The following is a 26,722-nucleotide window of genomic DNA, read 5'->3' on the forward strand; positions in this document are numbered from 1 at the left end:
TGGACCCAAAAGCAGCTCCAGCTGTTTCCTGTGCTGCCGCTTTTCTCTCTTATCATGGTCCCATACTCAAAACAGCCCTCTTGGGGCTGAGTTTGGTTTCCTGACTTGGAGCAGCATCCCCAAAGAGCATCCCACTCTGTCTCAGCCCTGAACACCCATGGCTGTGGAGCTGTGCCACACACTCCCCCCTTGCCAAGGGGAGGGCTGTGCAACGGAACCCCTGTCCTGGAGCTGTACTGTGACACTCTTGTCCCGGTTTTCCTCTCCACAGGCATCTGCTGCCACTGCCGTGGGATTCCTCTCCGCTGCCTTTCTCAGGGCTGAGCGAATGCTCAGCCAAGTGGAGGAAACAAATGAGCCCACCCTCTGCTCGCAGCCCGGCCCCATGGAACTGGAGCACGGCCACCCCCAGCACACAGGGGGTGTCTCGACCACCGGGGTCCCTGCAGCCGGGCCTTGGTGCAGAGCCATGGAGGGACATGTCCTGCGCTGCTGTCACCTCCTTGCTCACCCGCCTGCAGCATGGTTAACATGATCCTGGGTGTCGTCAGGACCTTTGGCCAGCCTGAACTTCAGCCGGGCCTGAAGCCCAGCAGTGAGACTCATCAGTGGTACCCCCGTGCCACCCTCCACAGGACAACACTGGGAGACAGGGGCCAGTCTGAGTCCAGGCTCGCTGCTGCCTTGCTCTGCCCTGGCTCACTGGAGACACCAGGATCTCACTCTTACAACCCCCCCTGCAGCCATTTCTGTTTCTCAAGCTGCCACAGAGCACACGGGTCCAGGGCAGGGGCCGAGCAATTCCCTCCCAGGTTTTCCTTCGCCTCCCTTCCTCAGGACTCCCAGCTCCAGGGTGCCGAATGGGACCCGGTGCTGCTCGAGAGACCGGGGGTTGCTCTCTTGTTTCCGCCTCACAGTGGGTTACGGGTGAGCGCGGCCTCCGGCGCTGCTTTCCCACGCAGTTTCACTTTGGCGTTTTTAATTCACTTTCGAAGCACCGAGCACCTTCCAGCCCTCCCGTCGGACCGGCCTTGGAGGACCGGGCAAGGGGACAGGAGGGACCGGCTCCGAGAGGCTGTTGCGTGCCACCTTTCCTGGATGTGCCCCGTCGGGGCTGTTTGCGGTGACCCCATGGGGAGAAAGAGCCAGCCCGCGGCTAAGGAGTGTGAGGGGTCAGCGGTGAGAGGAGGCTGGCCCGGCTGGCTACCGGGACCCGGCGGAGGTGGCCCCGGGGACTGGTGAAAACCCCGCTGTCGGCGCTAGGACCCTGCGGTCATGACGAGAGACCATATTTACATCCCCCCTCCGACCCTCATCTAATTTGCATAACCACGCCTATAGTTTCCTTGTGTGGTTGCCCTCGCCCCGCCCCGCTCTCCTATTGGTGGCCGATCACCCCTCGCCCCGCCCCTCGCTATAAGAGCGGCCGACGGGAGGGGCGGCAGCGCAGAGCGCTCGGCGGGACGGGGCGGGCGGTGGCGGGAGGCTCGGACCCGCCATGAGCAGCAGTGCGGTCCCCGCGGCGCGGCTCTGCCGCCTGGAGCGGGGGCCGGACGGGTACGGCTTCCACCTGCACGGCGAGAAGGGCAAGCCGGGCCAGTTCATCCGGCTGGTGGAGCCGGGCTCACCGGCCGAGCGCTCGGGGCTGCGCGCCGGGGACCGGCTGCTGGAGGTGGATGGCGAGAACGTGGAACGGGAGAGCCATCAGCAGGTGGTGGAGCGCATCCGCGCCGCCGCCGGTGCCGTCAGCCTGCTCGTCGTGGACTCGGTGGCCGACGAGCAGAAGCTCGGCGGGGCGGTCACCGAACGCTCCGTGAGCGCCGGGCAGGCGGCCCCGGAGCCGGCGGAGCCCGCGGCGAGGGAGCCCAGCGGCGGGCAGCGGGTAAACGGGGGATCGGGGGCAGAGCGCTGCGAAGTTTGGGGGAGATGCGGATGATGTCCGGGGGGGGACGGGACCGGCCCCCGTTGTCGCCTCGCAGCCGAACGAGCAGGCTTGGCAGCCGCCGTGTCGGCGCCGGCCTCCCCCGGGCGCCCGGCGTGGTTTCGCACTCGCTTCTTTCTTTTTCGCTTTGCTCGAAGCGCGGCCCCCCGGGAGCGCCCCGCCCCGCCCCGGTTCCTTCGGTTTATTGATGCAGTTCCTATGTTAATGCTCCTTACCAGCTGCGCTGGGTGGCGAGCGGGGGCAGACCCGTAACCGAGCAGCCCGTCGTGTCCCGGAGCTCTCGGGCCCGTCCTTGTGCTGCAGGGCCGGTAAAACCAGGTGGGAAAAGCAACAGGGAGCCAGGGCAGTGGCGGGTGAGCCCCAGCCCAGGGCTGGGTTAAGGGTGTCTGGGTTTAACCCACTCCAAAATACAATAGCAAAAGCTGTACAGGGTATCTGGGGGGGCTGTGGCTGTGTGTAGGTGTTGGTGGCATCTCTCATGCCCTGAGTGTAACCAGTCTCTGCTGTGGAGTAGAGATGGCAGAGCCTTTTCCAAGTCTGAAGGGGCTGATCCTGTCGTTGGTCCCCATGTACAGACACCTACTAATGTAGGAATGTTGGCTGTAAGGGGTACGTGGGAGTAGCGGTGGCACAAATAAAGTGATGAAGAAAGGTGAGGAATTGAGAAATAGCTGACCTTTCCTGCCCAGAGCCGTTCCTAAGAGACGCGCCGGGCTGCTGCAGACAACACTGCTTTCTGTTTACCCAGCAAAAACATAACGTTTGTTGTTGCAACGGAGACATGGATGGGCTTCCCTGGAAGCAAGCTCCTGCTGTCCCTGGAGCTTGAGGGACATTAAGGGGTGCTCCTGTGATGTGTTACCAAGCATGTTCTGTGAAGGGTTGGTGCTGTGGGGCCTTTCCAGTGCCGGTGTTGAGCTCCAGGCAGACTTTGGTGCCTCCTGAGCTGGTATCACGCAGGGTTTTGCTGAGAATCAGGTGATTTTTATTAGTTGTCTCCTGTTAGACTTTAGCCTCTTGCCAGCTGCCCATTGCCCCTGATTGGGCTGATCCACTGCAGGGCACCGGTCTCACCCCTGCCTGGCTAAAGCATTGCCCCACCATCTCCTTGAGGGCCTTGTTAAAGTGGGATCAACCAGGTTCTGTCGCTGTCACTGCCCTGCTTGCTCCCTGTCCCCCTGGTCCCTCAGGTCTGGCTCCATACAGGGCTCTGCAGTGTTGCCCCACGCAGGAGGAGCGTGCCTGCTGTCCTGTATCCCAGTGCCAGTGCTCCCTCGGGGCTGGTGACACCGTCTGTGCTGTGCTTTCTGCTCCCAGATCTCTCCATGGGCTGGGAAAAGTAAAAGGGATGCAGTTAAAGCAGCTTGGGCTTGGGGGGCTGAGAATGTTTAGCTCCCAAGGGAGACAAAGCCCTGACATGCTGCATGGTGGCTGCCTGCTCGCAGGGGCTGTGCTGGGGCAATGCCAAGGGCATGGGAAGCCCTTTGAGGAAGTTTTGAGGGGGGAGCCCCAGCTGTGGATGCCCCACAAGCTCAGGTGACAGGCTTAGGGCAGTTACTGCAGTGGTTTCCCTCGGCTTGGGAGCAGGAAGTGGGTGCCGTGGGGTGCCATTGCCACACAGCCCCGGATGGTTTCTTAACAGGTATCAGGAAATCTTGTGGCCGGGGCAGGGGTGTAAAAGCGAGCAGGTTTGGAGACATCGCCCCGGCAGGGTGTCCACCAGGCAGGGTGGGAAGATGCCAGGCGGGATGGCGAGCCAAGCTGGAGCGGGCAGAAAGGGATTTCTCTATGGTGAGCAGGGAACACACTGGTGTGCCTGTTCTCCGGCCACTGGCAGGCACCCGGTGCCTGCAGCCCCCATCAGCCCCAGCCCATTGGGTTAGTGGGGTTCCCCTGGGATCGCCGTGGTGCGGAGCGGTAGTTCTGCCTGTGTCAGAGTTCTGTTTGCTTTATTGGGCTGGACTTGCCTTTATTTACTTAAGGAGCTTGGAGACACCGGGTGCTGGGAGAGCAGCAGCAGCACCCGCACCCAGGGCTGTGTGAGGAGTGAACACATCCCACCTCCAGGCAGGATCCATCTGCTCTCCAAACCCTCCTGGGTCCTGCATAGTTGGATCCCCCCTGCTGCAGGGGGCTTGGAGACCTCCATGGGTCCCATTGCTGAGCAGGTTTTGGGGCATCCCTCCTCATTCCTATGGGTTTGCAGGTTCCCCGGTGCCGGGGTGGAGGTGTTAAGCGCCCCTTACACCCCTCCTGCAGCGCTGAGCCAGTGAGGTGATGCTTCCACAGCCCCCAAGGCCAGCCTCGCAGCACAGGGACTGTCCCCAGCGCCCCGTGACGGCTCCTCCTCCCCTTGCCTGTGTTTCCGGAGCCTTCAACTGCTCACCACGAGTGTCTTGAGACAGCTTCATGCAAACCACAGGGTGTTATCGGAGCACCGGCTGGGGCTGTGCTTACCAGGGCAAGGCTTTAGCTACCAGCCCCAGGGTTCCCTATAGCAAATCCAGTGCTAAACCAGAGCCCTCTCTTCCAGCAATGCTCATCCATCCTTGTAAAACTCTCCCAGGGTTGGGTTTTGGAGTATAACAAGGAGCAGATTTCCCCCCCCCCCCAACACTTCCATTTGGGAGCATTGCACTGGGAATAGCTGGTGTCTAATTAGGAAATGAATTAAATTTCCTCTCGAGGCAGCTGCATGAAAAGCAGCTCCAGTCGAACGGGACGTGACGAGGATGCTGCGAGGAGGCTGCTTTGCATCCCCTTTGTATGAAGCCCGAATGCGCGCGCCAGATTTCGGGACCCGTGTGAATTTGCTGGCCCAGGCATCCTTGGAGCTGTTGTGTTTCTCTTTGGGAACGCTGCTGCTGACGGGCTTGTTGCTGCTTGTAGGGCTGCAGGGAGTTTCCTGCCGCTTGGGCTTTCAAAAGCTGCCCTGAAGTTGTTGTTGTGGGGTTGGGAGAGGGGGAGCCAGGTCCTGGCACACACACACAGGGGCTCCCCATGTCCCTCAGTGGACAAAGGTGATGGGGAGGGATGGTCTGACATGCTCCTGGAGGGAGAAGTACCCAAGTCCTGTTCTATGGCAGGATGTGATGCTGCTGAGTTCCCCATTCCACATGGACACCTCTATGGGCAGATGTCCCTCTGCCACCCGTGGTGCACATGAAGGAGTGGCACAGGATGTCCGTGCTGGGGGCTGAGTCCTGCACCCCCCCGCTGCCCTCCCCACCGGAGGTTGTAATTGCTTGTAACAGGCTCTGCTGGCTAATCCGTGCCCCAGCACCACACACTGCTGGTGATGGAGGAGAGGATGCAAAAGCTTATAGAAATTAGGGGCATTTCCGTTTTCCTGCTGTTCAGCTCCCAGCCCCACAGCTTTTTCCATGTCCTTTGGGACCCCCCTGGCCAGGGAGACCTTGGGGCTGAAGGGATGCGGATGCCCTACCACGGGGTGTTTTTCCCGTGGAAGATTGGGTGCATTTATAGTTTTCCATCAGGAATGGTGGCTGTCACAGGGTTTCTGCTGGTACAAGGGGTTTGGGAAGGGTGAGGGCAGCCTGGCACGCTGTGCTGGAGGAGCTGCCAGCCCCTGGCAAGGGGATGCTGTGGGGGCCGGGTCATGGTGCGGCCGGGCAGTCCCTGGCACCGAGGTGCTTCTGTCTTCACCAGTGGCCTTTGAGGGCTTGATCTTCCCTCTCTGCTGTGACCCCCTGTCCATCCATCCTGCAGGGATCCCCCCCAGATGCATGGCTCCAGTGTCTCGGGGAGCCCGGGCTGCTAGGGCTTTGTTGGTGTGGATGGGAGCGAAGTCCTCCCTCCTCCTCCTCCTCCTCCTCCTCTCCCGGGAGCGCTGCCAGCGCTGCTTGCCGGGTGCTCCCTCTGTCTTTGTCCCGAGCTATCAGCATGGAGCAGCCCCGTGGTGCTGCCAAGGGCACCGGGAGCAGGGGTGCTCACAGAGCCTGAGCCCCTTTCCTCCAGGCTCCTGCTTTTTGGCCTTGATTTGGGTTTTCCCTGTCCCTCACTAGGGATCACTGCCTGGGTGGATGGAGGGTGCAGTCATAGCAGCCTGGATGGGGTTTTGTCATGGCACCGGGCATAGTGATTGCAAATGCATCACCCTGGACCATGTGGGAGCCTGTGCAACTGTAGTGCTGCCAGATGTGGGGTGCCAGCACCCCAAGGACCAGGTTTTCCATCAGGGAGCAAAGGGGATTTCATGGCAAGAAGCGAGAATCCTGTACAGGGAGTGAAGAGCAGCACAGCATGGGTATGGCAGGGGGAATTCATGCAGTGCATGTCCCCAGCGATGCTATGGGTACCAAAGGAGAAAAACCATCTCAGAAGAAAGAATAAGCATTCATCATCCTTCCATGGTGAGGAGCATTTCAGGCTTGGCTGCTGGGAGAGCCGTAACAAAGCCCTGGAGGTGGTGGCCAAGGCAGGATGAAACCATATTGTATATAATTATGTGGAAGCGGTGCTTGGGTGCTGGTGTTTGTGTTGCCTGGTTCCTCTGATGCTTCCTTGCAACCTGCTCCCGGATGGGTGAAGGCAGCTTCTGGGGATGCTCCTGTTTCTCCCCTCTACTCACAGTGTGGAGAACTGTGCTCATGGGGAGCTGGTGCAGGGCTGTGACTGCCCCAGTTCGGTTCCCTGGCTCTGGGTGCTGGTGGATCCACAGGTCAGGGTGAAACCGGGTGCAGATGAGCTGGGTGTTGTCTCCTGGGGAGGTGATTGTCCCGTCCTGATGGCCCAGATTGTCCCAGGTGATTGCTGCCCCGGTTGAGCTGGTTTCTCTGTTTTGCAATCCCAAAGGGTCCTGCTGGGACTTTGAGGTGCATCAGTATCAGGGCTGCTCTGCCTGCATCCCAGCTGCCTGTCCAAGCCCCATGTGCCCCTTCCCATGGCTGCGGGGTGGTCTGGGGTGGTCCCATGGTTAGGTTTGCATCTTGCCAATGGGGTTATGGGGAGGACCTGCATTGGTGGCTGAGACTTCTCCTATAGCAAAAGCTTTCTAGGTAGGGTGGGTGGAGGATGCTCCCCAGCAGCCTGGCCTGTGTTTCCTCTTCCTCCTTCATATGGTGATTGCAGTCCTGATCCCAAAAGGTGGAGTGTGGTCTGGGAACACTCATCATAACATATTTGTTTAACGTTTCACTGCAATTAGTGTGCCCTGCGCGTAACTAAGTAAGTAGAGCTTGGGTTCATAGGGTGTTTTGGCACCCTGTGTCCCACCTTGAGGTGTCTGCAGGTGCAGGTAGCCACAAGGATGTCACCCAAGCGGATACCTGATGGCCCTCGGCTGTTGAGGGGGGGGGTCTGGGAGCAGCTTTCCCACAGGCTCATGCCATTGCAGGAGGAGCTGCGGCCCCGGCTGTGCCGCATGAAGAAGGGTCCCAATGGCTACGGCTTCAACCTGCACAGCGACAAGACCCGCCCGGGGCAGTACATCCGCGCTGTGGACCCCGACTCGCCAGCTGAGGCGGCAGGGCTGGCCCCCCAGGACCGCATCATTGAGGTACAGTGGTGTTGGGAGGTGGGGGGGGGATGCTCCCTGGCATCCCTGTGCCGGGAGGTGACCCCGGTGACTCACGGCGCAGCCGGTCCCCACCCAGGGGTGCAGCGCTGCAGAGGGCTGGGGCTGAGCGCTCATTATCCAGCCTGCCCGGAGCGTGAGCACCCCATGGGTGTCCCTGGGGTGGGGCAGGCTGAGGACAAGGTGTACGATGGCCCCGAGCGCTGCCACTGGCCGTGACCGGCATGGGGATGGGACCCACAAGGGCAAGAACCAGCCCTGCTGCTCTCCAGGGTGCGGGGCTGCTGCCTCTCTTGGCACGAAGCTTTAGGATCACTGGGGCCTGTGCACAAGGGGTTTGTGCCTTGCTTGTGCTGCCCATCTCCTGCACCAGCCCCAGGTCCATGCCCTGCCAGGCTGCTCCCTGCTTGCGTGATCCCATGCTAATCACTCAGAGGAAAATCTGCTTTTAATGAGGTTTTGCTGCCTTCACCACTAATCCCTGTGAGGCTGCGGGTACCTGTGGGGGCTATGGGGTGGCTGTGCAGGGGCTGTGACTGGTACCATGACCGGTACCCGTTCTAGAGGGATGGATGTCCTGGGGCTCCAGCAGTGATGCAGTGCTGTGCCCACAGGTGAATGGAGTGTGCATGGAAGGCAAGCAGCACGCTGACGTGGTGGCAGCCATCAAGGCGAGCGGCGATGAGACCAGGCTGCTGGTGGTGGATGTCCTCACCGATGAGTTCTTCAAGAAGTGCAAGGTGGTGCCCTCAGAAGAGCATCTCACAGGTAGGTGGGGGGGTTTGTGCCAGCTCTATGGGCTCTGTGTCACCAAACCTGAGGGTGCTGAGCCCTGGGAGGTGGAGATCTCATCACCCTGGGGACAAGCAGGGTCACCCAGCTCTGGGGAAGGCAGGTTTATGGCCCTGGGTTGCACTTTGGCAGGGTTTATGGCTTGGGGAGCAAACAGGCAGCAGCCGCCCTTCGCTCTCCTCCATAGCCTTGGCCCAGCCGTGGTCCCCTCCCTGTTGTCACAGTGCTACCCGTGAGGACAGCGAGATCTCGCTGGGCTCCCTGTCAGGGCTGTCATCATGGGGATATGCCTCCTGCCCACCAGCATTCCCATGTGCTGTGGGGCTGCCTGTGATCGTGGGTTAAAAACTCTGTGACCTGGGCAGTGCTGGGTATGAAGCCTTTGCCATACACTGCAGCCCCTGTTGCGAGGGGCAGAGCAAGCTCATCCTCACCCTGCACCCGTGTCCTTGTCCTGCAGGTCCCTTGCCAGAGCCAGTTGTCAATGGCGATGTAGGGAAGGTAAGAACCTCACTTTGCTTTTCAGCCCATCTGTGCCAGTCCCCAGGCAGGGACCCTGCCTGGTTAGGTCCCCTCTGCACATGGGTGGGTGATGCCACCATGGACTACAGTGCTCCTGGGCTGCCAGTGTGAAGGGAGCTGGTGCCCTGCAGAAAGGGGATTGCTTGTGGTGCTGAGTGTCATGGAGGGTTCTGCCTTCCTCCTCCATCCTCATGGCACTACAGGGCTGGGAGCCCTTGTGCTGCTCCAGGGAAGTATCATCCAGCCCTTCACTGCCCTCCTCCTCCTCCTCCTCCTCCTCCTGCTAAAGCCAGGGCAATCAGGCCGGGGTTTAATCCTTCCCCTCCCCGGACGGGCAGCACTGGAGGCATTAGAGCCTGGGGCTCACCGGGGATTATGCATGGGGAGGGCGGATTTCCCAGCCCCCCTGTGTGGAACTCGCCGCTCCAGGGCCCATTCCCAAAGCTGCCCTGCTCACGCTTGCTCCCTGCTCCCTCCCAGGAGAACGGCGCAGAGCCGCGGTCCAGCTCCGTGTCCGAGAGCCCGTCCAGCCCCGGGCCGTTGGCCACGTCCCCCAGCTCCAGCGATACCCACAGCAAGGTAGGGCTGGGGGTGCTGGGGGAGGCTGTGGCTGGGAAGTGGGGTCCAGGCTGTTGTAGGGGGCACAGTGGGGCTGATGCAGCCTCTTGCCCCCCCCCCCCCCCCCCCCCCAGTCTGACGCACAGGAGGGTGACAAGCGCCATTCAGCATCCGGCTCCCTCCTGGACCTCGACATCCCACTGGCAGTGGCCAAGGAGCGGGCACACCAGAAGCGCACCAGCAAGCGGGCTCCCCAGATGGACTGGAGCAAGAAAAATGAACTGTTCAGCAACCTGTGAAGGCCCCGGGGAGGGGGTGAGGGTCCTATGGCCCCCCCCGGCCTTGCACCCACCTCTCCTGCATCCCCTCTCCATGCTCCACGGGGTACAGGGCTGCTTTCCACCACCTTGGCTGGAGCGATGGGGCTCAGTGGCCAATGGGCATCCCGGCAGTGGGGTCCTGATGGGGGTTTTGCGCTAGAGAGAGCCTGGGGGTGCCCCTTCCTGTGAGCCTATCCCTGGGGTGCTCCTCTAACCCTGCTCACCCTGGTAGGCACAAGTGGGGGGAATCAAGGATTTGGGGTGACCTGATACCAAACACTTTCTGCTGTTCCCTCATTCTTCCCCCATCCCAAACAAAGCCCATCTCCATTTGAGTATATCCATCCCCCCATTTGCCCTTTAGCTGCAAAACCTGAGGCTTTGAGTGACTTTTAGCATCCCCAACCTGCCCAGCCACTGACCCCAGCAGTTCGGCCCCTGCCTTGGTGAGCTCCGTCCATGATAACCATGTCCCTTTGTCCCTCTGGCTGCAGGGAGGGACGCGGGTGCCCATCATGGTGGGGACCCCACAGCACCCTGCCCCTGGGGCTGTTTTCGGGAGAGGAGAGGGTGTCCAGAGCCAGCACAGCAAGCAATAATCACCTCCCTTGCTCCCGCTCACTCCTGGAGACAGAGCTGATCAGGGTTTGAATCCAACACTGTGTAATTTAAAGGCTTCTCAATAGACTCTTGTTTTTTTTTCTCTCCAAAATAAGAGTTTTCCAATCACACTGTTTATTTCTTTTTTTTTTAATGTATTTTGTGGAAATTCTTCCTGTGGATGTTTTGTTTCCATGTGTTGCGATCGGGCGTTGTTGTACTGTCAAGCTAAAGAGAAATCCTGGTTACTGGAATAAACCTTCCTGACTTCACGTGTCTGGTTTAAAGCTAAATCCTCCTGCAGCCCCAGGCTGTGTGGGGCTCATTGCTGTGCTGCAGGGGCTGGGGAAGAGGCAAGTAATGCTCCCAGGGGTGGGGGACACTGAGGCTGGTTTGGGGGCCCCATAGTGCCCGGTGTGGGGGTCAGACAAGGACTGGCTGGTTGCAGTGTGGGTTAATGCCTTAGGATGATTAAAGGGCTCTAATCCCCCACCCTGGAGTGTGTGTGTGGGGGTGATGCAAGGCTCTAATCTGTGTCTGCTGGCCTGGCAGTAATGCTGAGGGCAACCAAATCAGCCCCCAGGTGCTCCGGGGGGGATTTGGGGTGAGCCTGAGGCCCCCAGCATTGCACCCTGGGTTGAGGAAGGCAGCTGGGATCAGTGGGGAAGAGGGTGTTTGTCCCAGGTTGCTGGTTCTATCCTGTTTGGGGAGGGGAGCAGAGGAAAGCAGGGCAGAGCGCTGCTTCAACAGGGAGGTGATGATGGTCCTGTGGCTGGAATGGGCTGGGGGCACCATGGCTGGTGCAGGACAAGGCAGTGTCACTGTGCTCTGAGCAGTGACTGTGGTGTGCTGTGGACCCCCAACATCTTTGCCTTCTCTCCTCTGTCCCTCTTGTTTTGTGCTTCAAACACTCAGGAGAGCTCCTCTACCTGAGCAGACACGTGGTGGCAGAGATCTGCAGCTCAAATGACAGCCAAGTGACAAAGTGCCACCACATCTGTGAGTGATGTGCAGGCTGTTGCTCTCTGGAAGCTGGGGAAGCCCATTTCAACCTGCCTCATCCTCCAAAGTCCTGTGCTCTGTGACAGTGAGTGGAGGTGAGCCCCTGTTCCCCTCTTTGCCCACCCTCATCCCCCTGGGGACAAGCACAGTGTCCTCCTGCCTGGGTGTCATGGGCAGCAGCTGCCTGTATGGGGCAAGACTGGGGGCACCCAGCAAGTCCCATGAGCATCTTTTACCTCTTCTCCCAGTAAGAGCAGCCTGGGGACCTGGTTGAGCCCCCCCAGCCCCCCCCCCCCCAGCCTGTGTTGGGGACAGACCCAACTTTGTTTGGGGTTGCCAGGAGAAGGCTTTCCCAGAGGCCCACTGAGGCGCCGATGTTGCCGGGGGACCGGGGATGCCAAGCAGGGCACTCACTGGCTCCGGAGCAACCGGCAGGGCACCAGGAGCCATGGCAGGACCAGGGAGGGCAGCACAGCTCCACTGTGCCCCCTTCACCCTGCAGCAGAGGTGGAATGAAATCATTTCCCCACCTTGGTCACTTTTTAGGGGAGCGAATCCCACCCCAGCTCCATCTCCTGCCAGTCCAACCCTGCTCCTTTGGCAGAGGAATGGAACAGAAGGAGCACAGAGGCAGCAGTTCATCAGGCAGGTTCTGCAAACCTTGTTGTGGGCACACAATGCTTTCCTGCCTGCTGCAGGTGACAACAGCACAAGGATTAGTAGCCCTTGTCATGGTAATCCTATCTGGAAGGAGCTCTTCACTTCGTTACACTACAAAGCTTTTGCAACAACTAAATCCACGCTGAATGCTTGTTGTTTAAAAGACCATGATACACTGCTCCCACGCTTGGTTTTAATATTAGTCACAGGAAAGATGTGTTTAACTAAAATTGGAGAACTAAATCCCCCAGGCCCTAAAAATAAAGGCACAGCAACACTAAAAATTCCACAGTCTGATAAAAACATCCCTGGGCAAATCTGGAAGCTATTACCTGATACTGTGTAATTGGAACACATAATTTCGGACCTAGAATTAGCCATTACGGCTGCTATTCCAGCAGTAAAACACATGAGCGTCAGTTATCCTCCTTTCCTTCTATCCTCTTGCTCTTAGCAAGCTCCCGTGCAGTGGAGGACACGCTGTGCAGGGTAGGAAGGGTCAGGCTAAATAACTGCATTAAAAGCTCTGTCCAGGGGGAGTCAGGCAAGTGCCTCCTCTTCAGCCACGGACCTCAGCTACACCACAGCGGAGGCTGGCGAGCTGCTTGAAACAGGTATTTCCATCCCCATTCATCTTACTGGAGAGCAGCAAACGGAGACTTCAGGCTCAGCAGAGCAAGTCCTGAGGTCCTTGAAGAAGGGATCACTATTCTATCTCCTTTCAGGTGTGTTCTCCTTCTCCCTGCTCTCATAAAAGCAGCCTGGTCAAACAGTGCAGTATCTCTCTGCTGGTGGCCTCCTGCTCCCAGGTCCTGTAGCTGCCAGTCCCCCTGTTTGCAGGGATTGATCCTGGCAGGGCTCTGCTCTAGTCTCGGCTGATATCAATAGTTTTCATCACATACAACATGTGGGCTTCTCACTTCCAGGACCCCACAGTGTCCCCCTGCACCCCAGAAAATAGGGTTCAAAGAGTCTGTGCTGTCCTTTACAGCAGCCAAAGTGAGCAGCCCAGCCCCACTGCCTCTCAGATCTTTGTCATCTCTTTAATGCAAGAGAAAACTGATTGAGCCTGCCTGTGTCTAACCAGCAAACCCTGCTCCAAGGGCAGTGGAAAAGGAACAGCAGGTGCTGCTTGCCCACAAACTGGTGGCACCAGAAATCAATTGACTGCTGGTGATTTGAGGCTCTGCTGGAACAGTATGCTGAAGTTAGAGTCATTCCTAGTCAAGCCTGTGAATTAGTGGCTGTTCTCCAGGTCCCGATCTCAGGCAGTAATCCCAGCTGGTTCAGCAAGGTGCAAAGTTGACAAGATGACAAAGTAACCAAAGAGACATGAAAACAGTCAAACTCAGCGCTGGCTCACTGCTGTCCTCCACACCCAGAGCTCACAACAGCGTCCAGCTCCTCCCTCGAAACAAGGCCAGGGTCTGGATGTGTCCATCAGGTCTCCAGCACCTCAGCTGGCAGCTTGTTCAACGTAGCTCCTCTCCTCCACATGGTTTGTCTGTTCCAGGAGCCAACGTCTTTCCTGGTCACTGACATCCAGCCTCAGTGTCACCTCCTGGAAAACGCTGTTCACAGCAACCTGTATCACACAGAAGGAAAGCAGCTCAATCCCAGCCTCAGAGCTAACTCTGCTCACCTTCTCTGGGTAGAAGAGGGGCTCTTACCTCTTTAAAATGAAGTTTTTTGAACATGCAGATGCTGGCTTCGTTCTCCTGACCAATCTTAGCCTCAAATGTGGTGATCCCCAGGTTTCTCACACCTGCAAGAGAAATCAGACAAGAATTTCTGTTACCTGCTTGGCTGCAACATCTATGAGAGCACACAACTCCCAATTCCTGGGGCAGAGGCAGCCTGTGTCACTGGGAATGTGTGCTTCTAGATCACATCCCAACTGTACTCCCATTGCCAGGCACTGAGCCACCCTTACCATAGGACATCATCATCAGAGTTGCCTCCTTGCCAAATCCTCTGCCTCGGTAGCTGGGCTCTGAAAGAGACAGCCACAGAAGTCAGCATCCACTTGGGTGAGACAAATCAGCCATGCCACACTGCAGAAGAGACTATGACCTGGGACCAGCAAAGGATGCTGCTCAGGAGTGAACAGCCACAGTAATGCAATGAGACTAAAAAGCGTCTGTACACAACCTCTGTCTGCAGCTGGCTTCAACCACAGCAACAAAGGTCCAAGCTATGAAGCACAACTTGACCTGCAATCATAATTTCAATCTCAGCCAAAGTTGGATCCTCAGGGTCAGTGAGGAAGAGATTCACATCCCCCACCATGCAGTCCTCATCCGCCTGCCCGGGCCACCGCTCTGTGTCCAGCACAATGAAGGTACACTCTGGGAAAAAACAAAACCATAGCAGAGTTTACAGGGCACACATTATTGCAGGGTGAAATTAAAGGCATGCAATGGACAGAGGAACAACAGATTTCCATGTGTTAACAATGAGGAAGAGCTTATAATTGAGCTTCCCATACCAGTGTGCTTGCTCCCATCCATCAAGATGTACAAAACGTTTTGAAGACCCCTTGTGAGGGTGGTGCAGGCACCAAGATTAGAAACAGCCTATTTAAAGAGCACGGAAACTTCCAGCCTGAGGTCTCCATGCCTTGTCTCACTCAGCAGCAAGTTCAGGCAAAGAACTGTTTGGTTCACAAGAGGCTGAGACCTAGTGATTCATTTAGTCTGTATTATTGCTACTTTAAGTATGGCTTCTAATGCCAGCTAAGACAAATGCTCCACACTGAGGTCTTTGTCAGCCTCACTATTTTCTGGCTCGCTATATTTTTACCAGGCTTTTATGGGCAGTGATTCATTACTTGTAGGAGAGCCAGGGAACCAATTCCAGCACACCTCAACTGGGTAATTCTAGAGCAGTTCAATTTCTCAAGGAAAAGTATAACTCCTTTCTACCTTTTTAGGATGATCAGACCTGGGGAGCTTTGACTGTGCAGGAGCAGCTCAGCACATAAAGCTGGGGGAAATAAATCACTGTAATCTTTAAAAAACTGCATAAAAAGGACATCAGCAGCCCCAGACATTCTCTACTTCCCTGAGCATAGCTATAAACAAAAAAGCAGTTCAAAGCAGGTAGAACCCACTCACTGGGTGCTCTCAGCCCACTGTGGGTCCTTCATAGGACAGAAGGGACCCGCTCTCTCCTCCCACCCCCCCTTCAGAAGTGTTTTAAGGTCCTCACTGTCTGTGTCGTCCCTCCAGCTGCACTGCATCTCATACTCCTGCTCCAGGCTGAGGGGCTCGGAGGCGGTCAGGCGCTGCAGCTCCTCTGACTGCATCCACTCGTGGTACCTGGCAATGGGACCCAAAACCACATCATTGCCTGAGCTACTGCATCACAGTCTGATTTCCATGAGCGCTCTGAGGATCAGACTGTCATAAGCTGGTTCTGGAAACACCAGCCTGGCATTTATGGCAACTTAAAAAGCATCCACAAGCCTCTCTCCCTTATCTAACACAGGACTTGGTGTTCTCTGTGGAAATGCAGCAAGTTTGGCCATCCTGTGGCTTTGTCTGAAGAGTGACTGATGTCTTTAAAAGTACTGAGCACTGAGTTCCGGCGCATTTCATCCCGACTGAGATTGATAGAGCATCTCCTGGCCACTGACAAAAAGACTAATACTGGCATCTTTGTGCTGAGGCTGCAGCTGCCTGGGTCAGCACTGTACAAATTGCCTTCATGCCTGCTCCTAATTTATCAAACATCCATCTGGCTTTATACATTGAAGGTTTGCTCTTCCACTGTCATTAGGGAAAGACATCAAGAGAACTGTTGGTGGCTCACTCACAGCCAGGTTCTTCCCTTTCCATGGGCACACACATGAAGTCCTCTGTCAGCAGACCTGGCAAAGAGCACAGACCTGTCAGGGATGCTGCTGCCAGGCATGAAGGGCAGAACTGATAGCTTTTCTGAGTAGTCCTTCTGCTGTGTGTTTCCCAGGGGGGAAAAAGCCCTGCAGCAGCCGAGCCAGAACCTCTTCTGACCACCACGTGTCCTTTAAACAGAGAAATGAGATCAGACCGTGCAACAGCATCAGAGGACACGAGCCACGTACCGGGGCACATGCGCAGACATGTACGGCACCAGGGTTGCCCTCTTTCCTCGCAGCACCGTGTTCTGGTTAATCTTCATGGCCTCTGCAGTCAGCACCCACTCTGTGTCTCCAGCAAGGCCAAGGGATGGCTCAGGAGTCCCTGGAGCCCTTCGGGATGCAGCAGCGGTCACTCTCCCTGTGTGCAGCTCACACCGATGCCCTCACACAGGGACCAACAGCATCTCCCTGCTCCCCCCACTCAGGGCAGGGCTCCATCGGCGCCCTCGGAGCCGTGCCGGTGGCCGGGGTCTGCCCTGACGAGGGCCACTTAACGCTTCGTATTTAACACAGCACTTCAGCAGGGGGCTGGCGGGAGATGGGGCTGAGGGGGCATCGGGGCTGGGGGGGGATCGGGGCTGAGGGGAGACCGGGGCTGGGGGGAGACCGGGGCTGCGGGGAGATCGGGCCTGAGGGGAGATCGGGGCTGAGGGGAGATCGGGCCTGAGGGGAGATCGGGGCTGAGGGGAGACCGGGGCTGGGGGGAGACCGGGGCTGGGGGGAGACCGGGGCTGGGGGGGGGATCGGGGCTGAGGGGAGATCGGGGCTGAGGGGAGATCGAGGCTAAGGGGAGGTCGGGGCTGAGAGGGATCGGGGCTGAGGGGAGTTCAGGGCTAAGGGGACACCGGGGCTGAGGGGAGATCAGGGCTGAGAGGGATCGGGGCTGAGGGGAGATCGGGGCTGAGAGGGATCGGGGCTAAAGGGACATCGGGGCTGAGGGGAGATCGGGGCTGAGGGGACATTGGGGCTGAAGGGGGATCAAGGCTAAGGGGACACCGGGGCTGAAGAGGATCGAGGCTGAGGGGGAGCAGAGCCCGCCGTTGAGGCCCCGGCCGCGGAGGCCATGTCTACCTGGCCCCGTCGCCCTTCCGCAAGCGCAGAACCCGAGCAGCGCCGTCATCACGGCCCCGCCCCTCAGACGGTCACGTGTGCGGAAGGTTCCCCCTCCACACCCCACACCCCACACCCCCCTCCCGTGCTGGGCGCATGCTCCGTGAGCGCCCCGCGATGTGGAGCCGGGGGTCGCGGTGTGAGGTGAGGGGTGCGGCGGGGCATGGCGAGGGCCGGGCCGGGGCGAGGGTCCCGGTGTGGACCGGAGCGATGGGAGGCGTCTAGGTGTTGTATGAGGGCCTATGGGAGCTTCCCCGGTGGAGGGTGGGCGGCATTGCCGGGTGGTGGGGAAGCGTCTGGGCTGGGGGTTCTGGAGGCCTTGGCAGGGCCCCTCCGGGCTGGGGTGGGTGCCCGGTAGGAGCGCGCTCATCCCGGAGGTGGGTGCTGGCGTGGCCGTGGTCCCTCTGCCTTGTCGCGGGTTGCTGAGCTCGGCTTCGGGGACTTGAGTGCGGGTTTGGGATAGATGAAGGTGTTTGGCCTCTCCCCCCGAGGGCCGGCCGAGTTGTGACCGCTGGGAGCAGTGATGCTGATGGGCTGCTGTCAGCTGGGGGTGTATTTATACATGGGCCCATGTTTATACAGCTTACGGGCTGTTTGGTCCCTTTAGCTTGTGAAGCTGTGTTGGTGATTTGCCCCAGTTGGCATAACAGGGTAGAAACTTATGTAGAAGTATAAGGAGTTTGATAAAACTCTTAAACAATTCAACTGTGGGTAATTATTGACCCTGAAGCCTTTCAGAAGGCTTGGGGCCTCACTTCCTCTTAAAGTTTTATTAACACAATGTGAAGTTCCTTAAGTACTTCTGCTCTGGAAACCTTGGTGTGTGTAACAAAACATCTTGGGGTGTTTTTCATAGGTCTATGTATTTTTCTCCTTGAGACTATAAAGGAGACTGGGGGCTGGTTTTCCTGCTTTGATTTGCAGGAGACACCTGCTATTATGAGTAGTAGCTGCATGAGAAGCAGTGGTGTGGGCTCAACCTCAAGGCAGGCATTCTTCCTCTTGAGGTTTTAGTGTCTGAAACGGCCCCTCTGGCTGTTTGGGGAAGGAAAAGTTTGGTCATCACATGCTGTGGAAGGGCAGGGCTTTTTGGTCCCTTTTAAACTAGTTTAACAGGTGGGAGAGCTTTTTGTGCTGACCCAAGTGGTGCTGGTGAGTGGGCTGTATCCAGAGCACAAAGTCCTGCTGAGGCCCTTTTTTGTTCAAACATCACAAGATTGATGGGCAAAAGCTGACTTGCAAGTTCTTCCCGTGACAAAGCTAACACAACTTCATGATGTTTCCTAAGGTTAAAGGCAAGAGAAGTTGAAAGCACCCTCCTGAAAACACCCTCCTCACTCTGCTCCAAGCCTCCCCACCGCATTCAGCATGGCTGGCGGCATCACGGATACAGGAGAGCTGTACTCTCCCTATGTAAGTATGGCTCATTGTGGGTTTGCTCACAAGTGTTTTCCAGATCCTCTTCTCTCAGCATTGTGTTTTCGTTTCCTACCTCCCCGTGGACATAACTTCAGTGTTTCAGGAGATGGTGGGGGCTAAAAGGTCATTAAAAATGCTTACAGGTCACCCTTTATATAAGGGGATAATGTCTGCTTAAGGTATAGTTTTAAAAGTCTTTAAAAGAGTGTCATATCCCATACTAGCTCTTGCATCCTTCTACTGACTTCCATTATGTTTTCCCTAGCCCAAATTGTGCCGTGAAGCTAGCACAAACATGGGGGTGTGTGAGGCACTGAAACTATCCCGCTTTGCTGCTGCTTTCTTTTTGCTTAAAGAAACCCAGGGGAAAACATTATGTAAAGTTTACTTATTTTTAGCTGTTGTACTAATTACTTTTAAACCACTTCACTTGAAATGAGTAATCGGGATGTTTCTTCCTTGTATATGTGGTGTTCTGTGAAATTGCAGAGCCAATTAGTGCTTTCCTATGTTACTGGAAATACTGGTTTTCATAGCCACAAGTATTCATATAGTGTCAGCTCTTAAAACCAGTGCTTGGCAAACTCTCTTTGTTTTTCTTTCTAAAGTGAATTCACTAAATGCAGAACCAGTCCTGAAACCTGTGTGTTGGTTTTCAAATGCTTTAAAACTTTCATCCTTTCATCCCTATGTTAATGATTGAATTTAGCAGAACTGGATATTAGGCTGCAGAAATAGGTCACAACTGAGAAGATGGAGAACAAGACAATAACTGGGGCGCCCAGACCCTAAAGGATTAGTGTCACCTGCTCTTATGTTGTTACGTTAGTGCTGCATGAATTTCCTAGTGCCTCATCTCAAAGGCTGTGACTCTCATCTTTCCCTGAAGGTGTTTAGCCAGATTGAACATGGGCACCACTCTGATCTCTGTCAACTTGACCAAAGTTAAGGAGAATCACCTGAGGTGCTTTTACAGGAGTCCTTCACTGCAGAGTGTATTGTGGCCCTGAGCACTTGAGGAATGACAGCTCTGCCAGCTGAATGGAAAGAGCTTTCCTGCAAGCTGCAATAGCTGACTTGTCATTCTGGGGGACTGGTCAGAAGATGAATTTGCTGTGTTTGTTGGGGAATGAAGGGCAGGAGTGTTCACGGGGGACTAGTTCTCTTGATATTACTTGTTCCACAGCTAGAAAAGTGTACTCTGACACAGTTCTTTACTGGCTGGCCCCTGGAGAGGCTCTGACCTATACATTTAAGTATGAAAACCAAACAAACCAACTTTGAGGCAATTTTTGACCCTGAGTTCAACTGAATTTATAGTCCAGGGGGTCCTGTCTAGGTGCACAATTCTCTTTTGCCTTTAGGCAGAAAAAAGTTCATTGGCAAAGAGGAGAAAATCCTTTCCCTTCAGAAGTAAAATCTCTTCTTCAGAGTGTTTTAAAATAACGAGCAGGCTTTGCATTAGAGTTGTGTTTGGATGTTTTATGCTTGACTAAATAAAGAGGAACAAGAGATTCTGAAAGGTAACTTATGTATGAACCTAACTACTTAGGTTTAGGTCAGAAAATCAGGACAGACCCCAACCCGTAGTGTAGACTCTTCTGACAGAAGGCAGTGGATTTGAAAACAAAGAAACAGTTCACATCCTTTCTAACTTTAAAAGCTAGAAAGGAAAACATTAAAAATAATTAGAAAGATGGATATGAATATCAGTTTCTCCAGAAACGTGCTGACATTCACTTTGGTTATCAGTCCCCTCTTACCTATATTTGTAGCATGGGCTTGCTCCCACCCTGCTTGCTCAAAGATTGCTCTCCATTTAAATCAGTACATGTGTGAGGTGTCTGGGATGATCTCTGCCATGGCTGCCAGCTCTCATGTTGGATTATGTGATTGATTTCAGGTTGGTCTTGTTTACATGTTCAACCTCATCGTTGGAACAGGAGCCCTGACCATGCCGAAGGCCTTTGCGACGGCAGGGTGGCTTGTCAGCCTTGTCCTCCTCATGTTCCTGGGATTTATGAGGTGGGATGTGAGTACGTGGCCTTGGAGGGTTGGGAGGTTAAGTTGGGTGTAGTTGTAAGGGCAGTGGTAAGGCTTCTGGTGCTTTGCTAAGTGGGCCTGTACCTCTGGTGCTTGAGCATTGCAATTGGCAGCTGTGTTGCCTGTGGACCTTGTTTGGAGGGGTGCTGCAATATGGTGGTGCTACATCCCACTTCCTGACTGATGGAAAAGGCTTTTCCTCCAGTCCAGAGTCTGCTTTCTCACAGCTTCCCTTTTGACACTGTCCTCACTGTGGATACATCCTGCTCCTGCCTCTGTGTTGGATCAGTTCCCCAAGCACTGACCAGGTCACAGATGACGAAGGGTCATTGCTGTGCTTTGTGACTTGCAGGTATGGTGCAGACCTGTTGTGTTAGCTTTCTCTTGGCTTCTGGCAATGCTCTGGGCAACTGCAAGAGTGTCAGGGAAACAAATTACTCTATAGCTGGGCCTGTCTTATCCCCCTCCAGACCTTTCCCGCTTGAGACCTTGGAGCTAGTCTCATGATTTTCATGCTGGCTTGCCATGAGGTTCTGCCCAGATGTCTCCCTGCTGGAGCAGCAGGTGGAGCTGGAGGCTGTTGATACAGCACGAATGTCTAAGTAGTTATTAATAGAATTGCTATATTCTAACGGGCTGTGAATCCCTGCTTGGTTTTAAAGCAAAATAAACCAAAATCCCCTCCTGGTGTTTGTACAGATGGAATTTAGAACTTCCTTTCTTGTCAGTCACCAGCTTTAATTTGGAGGCAGTGCTTTTTGGATCTGATAGGTGCTGCTATATAGAGGTACTCTATGGTCAGTATTGATTGTAGTAATGCTTGTAACTTCCCCACCTCAAAGCTGAATGCTGCAAAGACTTAATAAAATATAAACTGTGGGAGTACAAGTAATTGGGACCTTTGGAAGCAATTCCTCTTAGGTACATTAGTTTAACAGTGTAAATGCAGTGTATGACACTCGGCACCAGCTGACAGTCCTTCAGGGTCAGCAGAAGAGCACAAATCTCTGAACCTGCATGCCAAAAGTGCTCTGGATTAAACTGAGAAGACACAGCTTGAAGCTGTGTGTGCTAGGAACTGTGCTGCCCTGTTGCTTTTGTTCTGGTGCTTGTGACTTCCTTGTGCTTGCTGGGGACCCTTCAAGTGCCAGAAGAGCCTAAGCAGAAATTGGGCTTCAGGACAGGGCTGCTTTCTTTTATTCTTGCACAACTAATCTCTCATTTGAACTTGATAAGTGACTGTGGTTCCTGAAGCAGTGAGAAACCACTTTAAAGCCTTAAATAAGGTTAATGTAAGGTTGGTTGGTTTGCCTGTGTATTAGAGGACTGTTTTTAGCTGAGGTAATGGTACTCCTCCCATTGGTGGCTCTCTCTGTCTTGCTAGACAGCTTTTCCTCTGGGCTCCAGCAAAGTGTATTTGCATACACGTATGATCTACTCCTTGCTCTTGGATTGATGCTTTGCTTCTTATGCCATTTGTAAGATTCTTTACTGGACTGTAGTACCTTTGCCACAGGCCCTAACAGATAAGCTTCAGCATAGTACTGTGTTTGTCGTTGACCCTAATAAGAGGAAGGAAGCTTGCTTTCTAACAAATGGGGAAGTCCTCTTGCCTTTCTCAGCCCCTCAGAAACAGTAGGAAGGTGCCTTACAGACACTTAAAGTGTCTTATATCTGAAGGCATGTTGTGTTGTACTGCATTCTGTTGTCTGCTTGACGGCTTCATCTGAAGAACAGGAGGAAGCAGCAAACGGAGATGAAACGCTGTACCAACAGTGCAGTGTGTGTGTGGAGCAGGTGAAAGGGTTGTCTTGGTTTGTTTGCTCTTACAGATGGGAATAATTTTTCATCTCCCTTTTGTGACAGTTCTGGATTATTATTGATACCAATTGAGTTTCTCTCTCCAGCTATATGACTACAACCTTTGTGGTGGAAGCCATGGCTGCTGCAAATGCCCAGCTGCGATGGAAGAGAATGGAGAAACGCAAGGTTTGTGTGGGCTTTCTCTTGTTCTTCTATCATGTAGGACTTGCCTGAGATTCCTCTGCATCTTTGCCTCATTAGTAACTCTAAAGGAGTAAATTTCTGCTGTACTTAACTTTGCCATATGAAATAGGGCTGTTAGTTCCCTGTGGGGTTGCTCATTAAAGACAGGATTTTCTGCTCCTCCTTTGAAAAATCTCTTGTGCTGTTCCCATTTCTTAACCGATTGTTCTCTCCTTGCCCAGAGCGCTGCTCAGTGAATGTAGAGAGGTGGCAGCCAATATATTGGTGCCATTTGGAGTGTGCTGAGGTCTATAAATCCTTATTGATCTTGGGTCATTTAACTGGGACAGGCTGGCACATCCTTTCTGTCACTTGGGCTGTATCTCAGGGAATGGATGGTCCTGAAGTATGTTCTTGCTGTAAAACTTACCTGTGGCTTTTTGGATCCTGTCTTTAGTGGCTTTTCTGGATCAGCATGAGGCATTGTTTGCATTCATTTAGATCCCTGCCTGTATGTTAGTGGGTTGAAGCTGGGAGACAGACCTCACCTCTGCTCTCTGCAGCATCCAAACCCTGGGCCAAGGCTTCCTGCCTTTGCATTTGCTTGCACGTCCCTGTTTGGCAGCTTCCTTTTAGTTTCTGGGAGTGAGACCATGGCAGCCAGTAATGTGGGTAGTGGACATCTCAGCAGAGGGGTCTGGGCTTCTCTTCCAGGAGGATGATGAGGATGAGGATTCTTCCTCTGGTGTATCTGACACTGATGTTCTCCTGCAAGACGGCTACGAGCGAGCAGAGACACGACCTATCCTGTCAGTTCGTAAGTATCCACTTCATGCTTTCGCTGCATCTGAGATCTCTTGTCTGCAGAGTGTGTCCCAGTGGGCTCCAGCAAGTGGAACAGGAAGGACTCTTCTGTCCATTTCACCCTTAATTCCACATGCTTACCTCCCACAGTCCTTAGCACTTGCAAGATAAGACTCATTGAGAATTCAGTTTGCCTTTTGCAGTCTGATAAAGATCTCTTCTTTGTAGGTCACGAAGATGAGAACATCTTATTTTTGAAACACTTCTAAACTAGCTTCAGCAGAGTAACTGAACCAGTGACTCTGCAGGTGCGAGTCGTACACACTGTCCTTCAAACTGTTGCTAGAGCTTCCTGAATGTCTTCAGTCTGGCCTCAGGGTTTACTGAAGGGTTGAAACACTTCCTGTTTTAACTTGCAGAGAGACGTGGCTCCCCCAATATCTTTGAAATTACTGAGAGGGTGGAAATGGGCCAGATGGCTTCCATGTTCTTCAATAAAGGTAAGTAACTCATGTTTTTAGAAGTCCCTTCAGGTCCTCTGGCATGTGTGTGTATGGCTTTTCCCTACTTGCGTGCTTCGCAGTGTGGGTTTGTATCCTGAGTTTGTGATAATTCCACCCTAAAGTGTCATTTCTTCTCTCTGTGGACTGCCTTCATCCCCCTGTGTGGTATTTCCACAAAGCAGATGATTTATAGGCCATGTGGCCTGAACCTGCATGAAGGGGAGGGCACTGTGGTGTAGTGGACCTAGCCAAAATACTGCAGGTTGTGGGTCCAGTTCCTTGAGACAGATAAGTGTAAGTCAATAGTTTTCTGACTGCCCTTAACCTAACTCTGAAGTGCATCTGTCCTCTGATCTCCACTGCCTAAAGCAGTAGAGCCCAGCTGTAGAGTTCACTAGTTCCATCTTGGCTGTAGCATTTGAGAACAAGCTGTTTGGGCTGCCCTGGATCCTGAGTCAGTCTGAAGGAGAGACCCTTCTGGGGAGAGCTGAGAATTGCTTGTGTCTGGGGAGTCACCAAGAGAGCTGCTGGGATGTGAAGGACTGAAAGGTGTGCATTTGATAGGTAGCTGTCTTGTCTTATTGCTTTTAAATGTCTCCTATGTGCCAGGGAACAAACTTGTAACTGTACTGCAATAAAGCCATATCCACTGCTGCATGCGATAGAAATGCAAACTGCAATGTTTGGTATCCTGAATCTTGTAAACCAATTTGAAATGCTGTGCAGAGCCAGAAAACCATCAGAGACACAATGGCTGTGCAGTTTTGAGCCTGTCAGGCCCCATTTCATGTGGAAAGTGACATTTTCCCTTGTTCACTGGCCATCTCACAAAGACAGGATGGGCTGGGTTTTTCCACTACGTTACATCAGCTTTATGCCTGTGCAAGTCCATTGCCTTTGAAGGACAGCTGGGCTTAAAGTGAGGAGTCTTTGAACTAGATTATTTCTGATTTAAAAGTCCAATTGAAAAAAAAACCTTTTTAATTTCCCTGCACGCCTCTTCTGGGTCTTTGTAGGACTGTCAAAATAATCCACCTGGGATCAGGCTGCCAATTTTCTGGTCACAGGAGAGGTGACGTGGCCTGAGTGTGGGTTGGAGACTGGGGTTGGTCCAAAACAGGACTAGGAATGTCTTGTTGCCTTGAGTACTGGGTTGCTCTGACTTTAGGCAAGCTTTTTTGCTTGTGTGCTTTGCCACTGTGAACACTTCCCTGTCTATTGTTCATCCTCTGGGGAGTGATATTTGGGAAGTGCTTTGAGTAAGCACCGTGTAGCAGGTCTTAGCAGTATTGCTGAGAATTCAGCTGTAGAAGCCTTTTAAGCTGCAGGAGGGCAGGATCACAGGAGGCAGAGAGCTCCCACAGGAGGCAGAGAGCTCCCACAGGAGGCAGAGAGCTCCCACAGAAGGCTCCTGCTTTGTATATGCTTCACAGGGGAGGTAGTTACGATTCCCCAAAGCCAGCCAGGGGTTGCCTTCTAGTCCTTGCTGCTGGGAGCTGCTCAGCCTGTAGAGGGTGCTGGAAATACACGTCCTCTCTGTCAGGCACTGATGAACGCTTTAGCTAAGTGATATAAACTGCTTAGGACTCTAATTCTTAATCCTTTGTCTTAATGTTGCTTTAGCCAGAGTTATCTGATTTCTGTGTTGGGGATCCTCCCCAGGGGAAAGGGGTGAATCCTTTTGCAGGAAGGCAGCTGGAACAGCAGACTATGGCTTGAAACCATCATCAAGTCCAGGTTGAATGAGGCTTGGAGCAAGCTGCTCTAGTGGAAGGTGTCCCTGCCCATGACAGGGGGTTGGAGCTGGATGAGCTTTAAGGTCCATTCCAACCCAAACCAGTCTGGGATACTATTGATTCTATGAAACAATTTGTGACTTCCAAATGTGATGAGGTGCAGCCAGCAAAGGGTTTAAGGCATCTGTAACTCCTCTGCTGCTTTCCCATCCTCTGTGCTCAGCAATGAGGCTCCATCCCTAGTCTGTTGCTGTTCAGAGACACCCTCTGGTCTGCTGAGTGGTGGTTGCAAAGAAACAAGTGAAGTACCTCCCTCTGCAGGTCCTTGCTGAGGTGATGGTTGCACAGAAAGGCACTCAGTAAGGGCAGTTTGCCAGTGACCAGTCCTGCTTAGTGCCAAGAAACCAGGCTGCACTGGAGAAGCCCTGGCTCCAGGCGCCAACCTCTGCAGTTTCACAGCTACTCAATGTCTGTGTGGGTTTTTGCTCATGGTATACAAAGCAAAAATCCAAATCTGGGGTGTTTGAGGGCTTTACAGCCTTCATGGGGGGGAATAGCTAGTGCAAAGCTTTGCAGGAGACCTCAAAGCCTCCAATTTCCAACGAGTTCTCTGCTGCTTTCTCTTGACTGATTTTTATTTTCAAGAACCTGACAGCAGTTGAATCTGCAGTCCTGGGAGGTAATCTGGGGATAAATCTCAATTTCAAACTGTCTGTTCTCTTAAAGGGAGCTGACTTAGGTTTAGGCTGTGATGTTTTGTGTGCTCTTTCAAAGAGCTGGCTCCGAAGAGCTGCTTGCTTCTTTAAGGTGCAATGTTGGGTGCTTTCTTCTGGGACCAAGCAGTGATTTATTGCGGTGATGGATTCTAGGCACATTTACCATGCTGTTTCCTCACAGGAAGTCATTGATTTTCTTTTATTCCTCCCCATTTTGTGTCCAGTAATGAAAGTATTGATCAGGGAGGGTCAGAGGCAGTTTATAAAAGAACTGATGCTAAAGTCTTCCTGCATTTGAGAGGAGGAGATTGGGAGAGGAATGTCACCTGGACTTCCCAGAGAAGCCTGCACTGGAACGGGGATACAGTGTATGCTGGTGGGTATGTGATGGTGCTGGTGGGGCTTAGCTGGTCATGTTAGACTTATTTTCCGGGGGGTACCTGAGATAAGTAGCAGATCCCAAAGCAGACTCTCTATCTGTGTGTGTATAACCCTGTGCTTCAGGGTGTCTTGCAGCTTCTGTTCTATGCTATATGTTATATTTGTTACAACCTTCAACCCTTTTCAGTGGG

General features: G+C 54.0%; 3 protein-coding genes across 4 annotated transcripts in view; 2 read left to right on the top strand and 1 right to left on the bottom strand.

Annotated features, from left to right (window-relative positions):
- Positions 1–1,436: 1,436 nt before the first annotated feature.
- Positions 1,437–10,542, top strand: NHERF1 (NHERF family PDZ scaffold protein 1). The gene is made up of 6 exons (XM_062639811.1): positions 1,437–1,882; positions 7,299–7,460; positions 8,093–8,246; positions 8,731–8,771; positions 9,273–9,371; positions 9,485–10,542. The coding sequence occupies exons 1-6, from the start codon at positions 1,499–1,501 to the stop codon at positions 9,647–9,649; spliced, it is 1,005 nt and encodes a 334-aa protein (XP_062495795.1). The 5' UTR covers positions 1,437–1,498; the 3' UTR covers positions 9,650–10,542.
- A 2,414-nt stretch (positions 10,543–12,956) lies between these two features.
- Positions 12,957–16,956, bottom strand: NAT9 (N-acetyltransferase 9 (putative)). The gene is made up of 7 exons (XM_062639814.1): positions 16,905–16,956; positions 16,017–16,191; positions 15,143–15,252; positions 14,146–14,280; positions 13,866–13,925; positions 13,603–13,697; positions 12,957–13,517 (listed from the first exon to the last, which is right to left on the bottom strand). The coding sequence occupies exons 1-7, from the start codon at positions 16,951–16,953 to the stop codon at positions 13,389–13,391; spliced, it is 753 nt and encodes a 250-aa protein (XP_062495798.1). The 5' UTR covers positions 16,954–16,956; the 3' UTR covers positions 12,957–13,388.
- Positions 16,957–17,011: 55 nt separating this feature from the next.
- The window catches only part of TMEM104 (transmembrane protein 104), a 44,122-nt gene continuing 34,411 nt past the window's right edge, over positions 17,012–26,722 (top strand). For both annotated transcript variants that reach the window (XM_062639812.1, XM_062639813.1), the window contains exons 1-6: positions 17,012–17,087; positions 18,232–18,356; positions 20,266–20,387; positions 22,313–22,394; positions 23,106–23,208; positions 23,615–23,695. In XM_062639812.1, coding sequence (XP_062495796.1) covers positions 18,312–18,356; positions 20,266–20,387; positions 22,313–22,394; positions 23,106–23,208; positions 23,615–23,695 — 433 coding nt within the window. In that variant the 5' untranslated portion in view covers positions 17,012–17,087; positions 18,232–18,311. The remainder of the gene's footprint in view (positions 17,088–18,231; positions 18,357–20,265; positions 20,388–22,312; positions 22,395–23,105; positions 23,209–23,614; positions 23,696–26,722) is intronic.

This window comes from Pezoporus occidentalis, unplaced genomic scaffold (genome assembly GCF_034315485.1).
Source record: "Pezoporus occidentalis ecotype Australia unplaced genomic scaffold, CSIRO_AGI_Poc_V1 ctg62, whole genome shotgun sequence".
Lineage (NCBI taxonomy): Eukaryota > Metazoa > Chordata > Aves > Psittaciformes > Psittacidae > Pezoporus > Pezoporus occidentalis.

Excerpts from the sequence above, each read along its gene's own strand:
- NAT9 (XM_062639814.1), bottom strand. The coding sequence starts at position 16,953 with ATGACGGCGCTGCTCGGGTTCTGCGCTTGCGGAAGGGCGACGGGGCCA. Across the intron at positions 16,192-16,904 it reads CGGAAGGGCGACGGGGCCAG|GGAGAGTGACCGCTGCTGCA; the intron begins GTAGACATGGCC and ends AGCTGCACACAG. Across the intron at positions 13,698-13,865 it reads TCTGATGATGATGTCCTATG|GTGTGAGAAACCTGGGGATC; the intron begins GTAAGGGTGGCT and ends TTTCTCTTGCAG.
- NHERF1 (XM_062639811.1), top strand. The coding sequence starts at position 1,499 with ATGAGCAGCAGTGCGGTCCCCGCGGCGCGGCTCTGCCGCCTGGAGCGG. Across the intron at positions 8,772-9,272 it reads TCAATGGCGATGTAGGGAAG|GAGAACGGCGCAGAGCCGCG; the intron begins GTAAGAACCTCA and ends GCTCCCTCCCAG. Across the intron at positions 9,372-9,484 it reads CCAGCGATACCCACAGCAAG|TCTGACGCACAGGAGGGTGA; the intron begins GTAGGGCTGGGG and ends CCCCCCCCCCAG.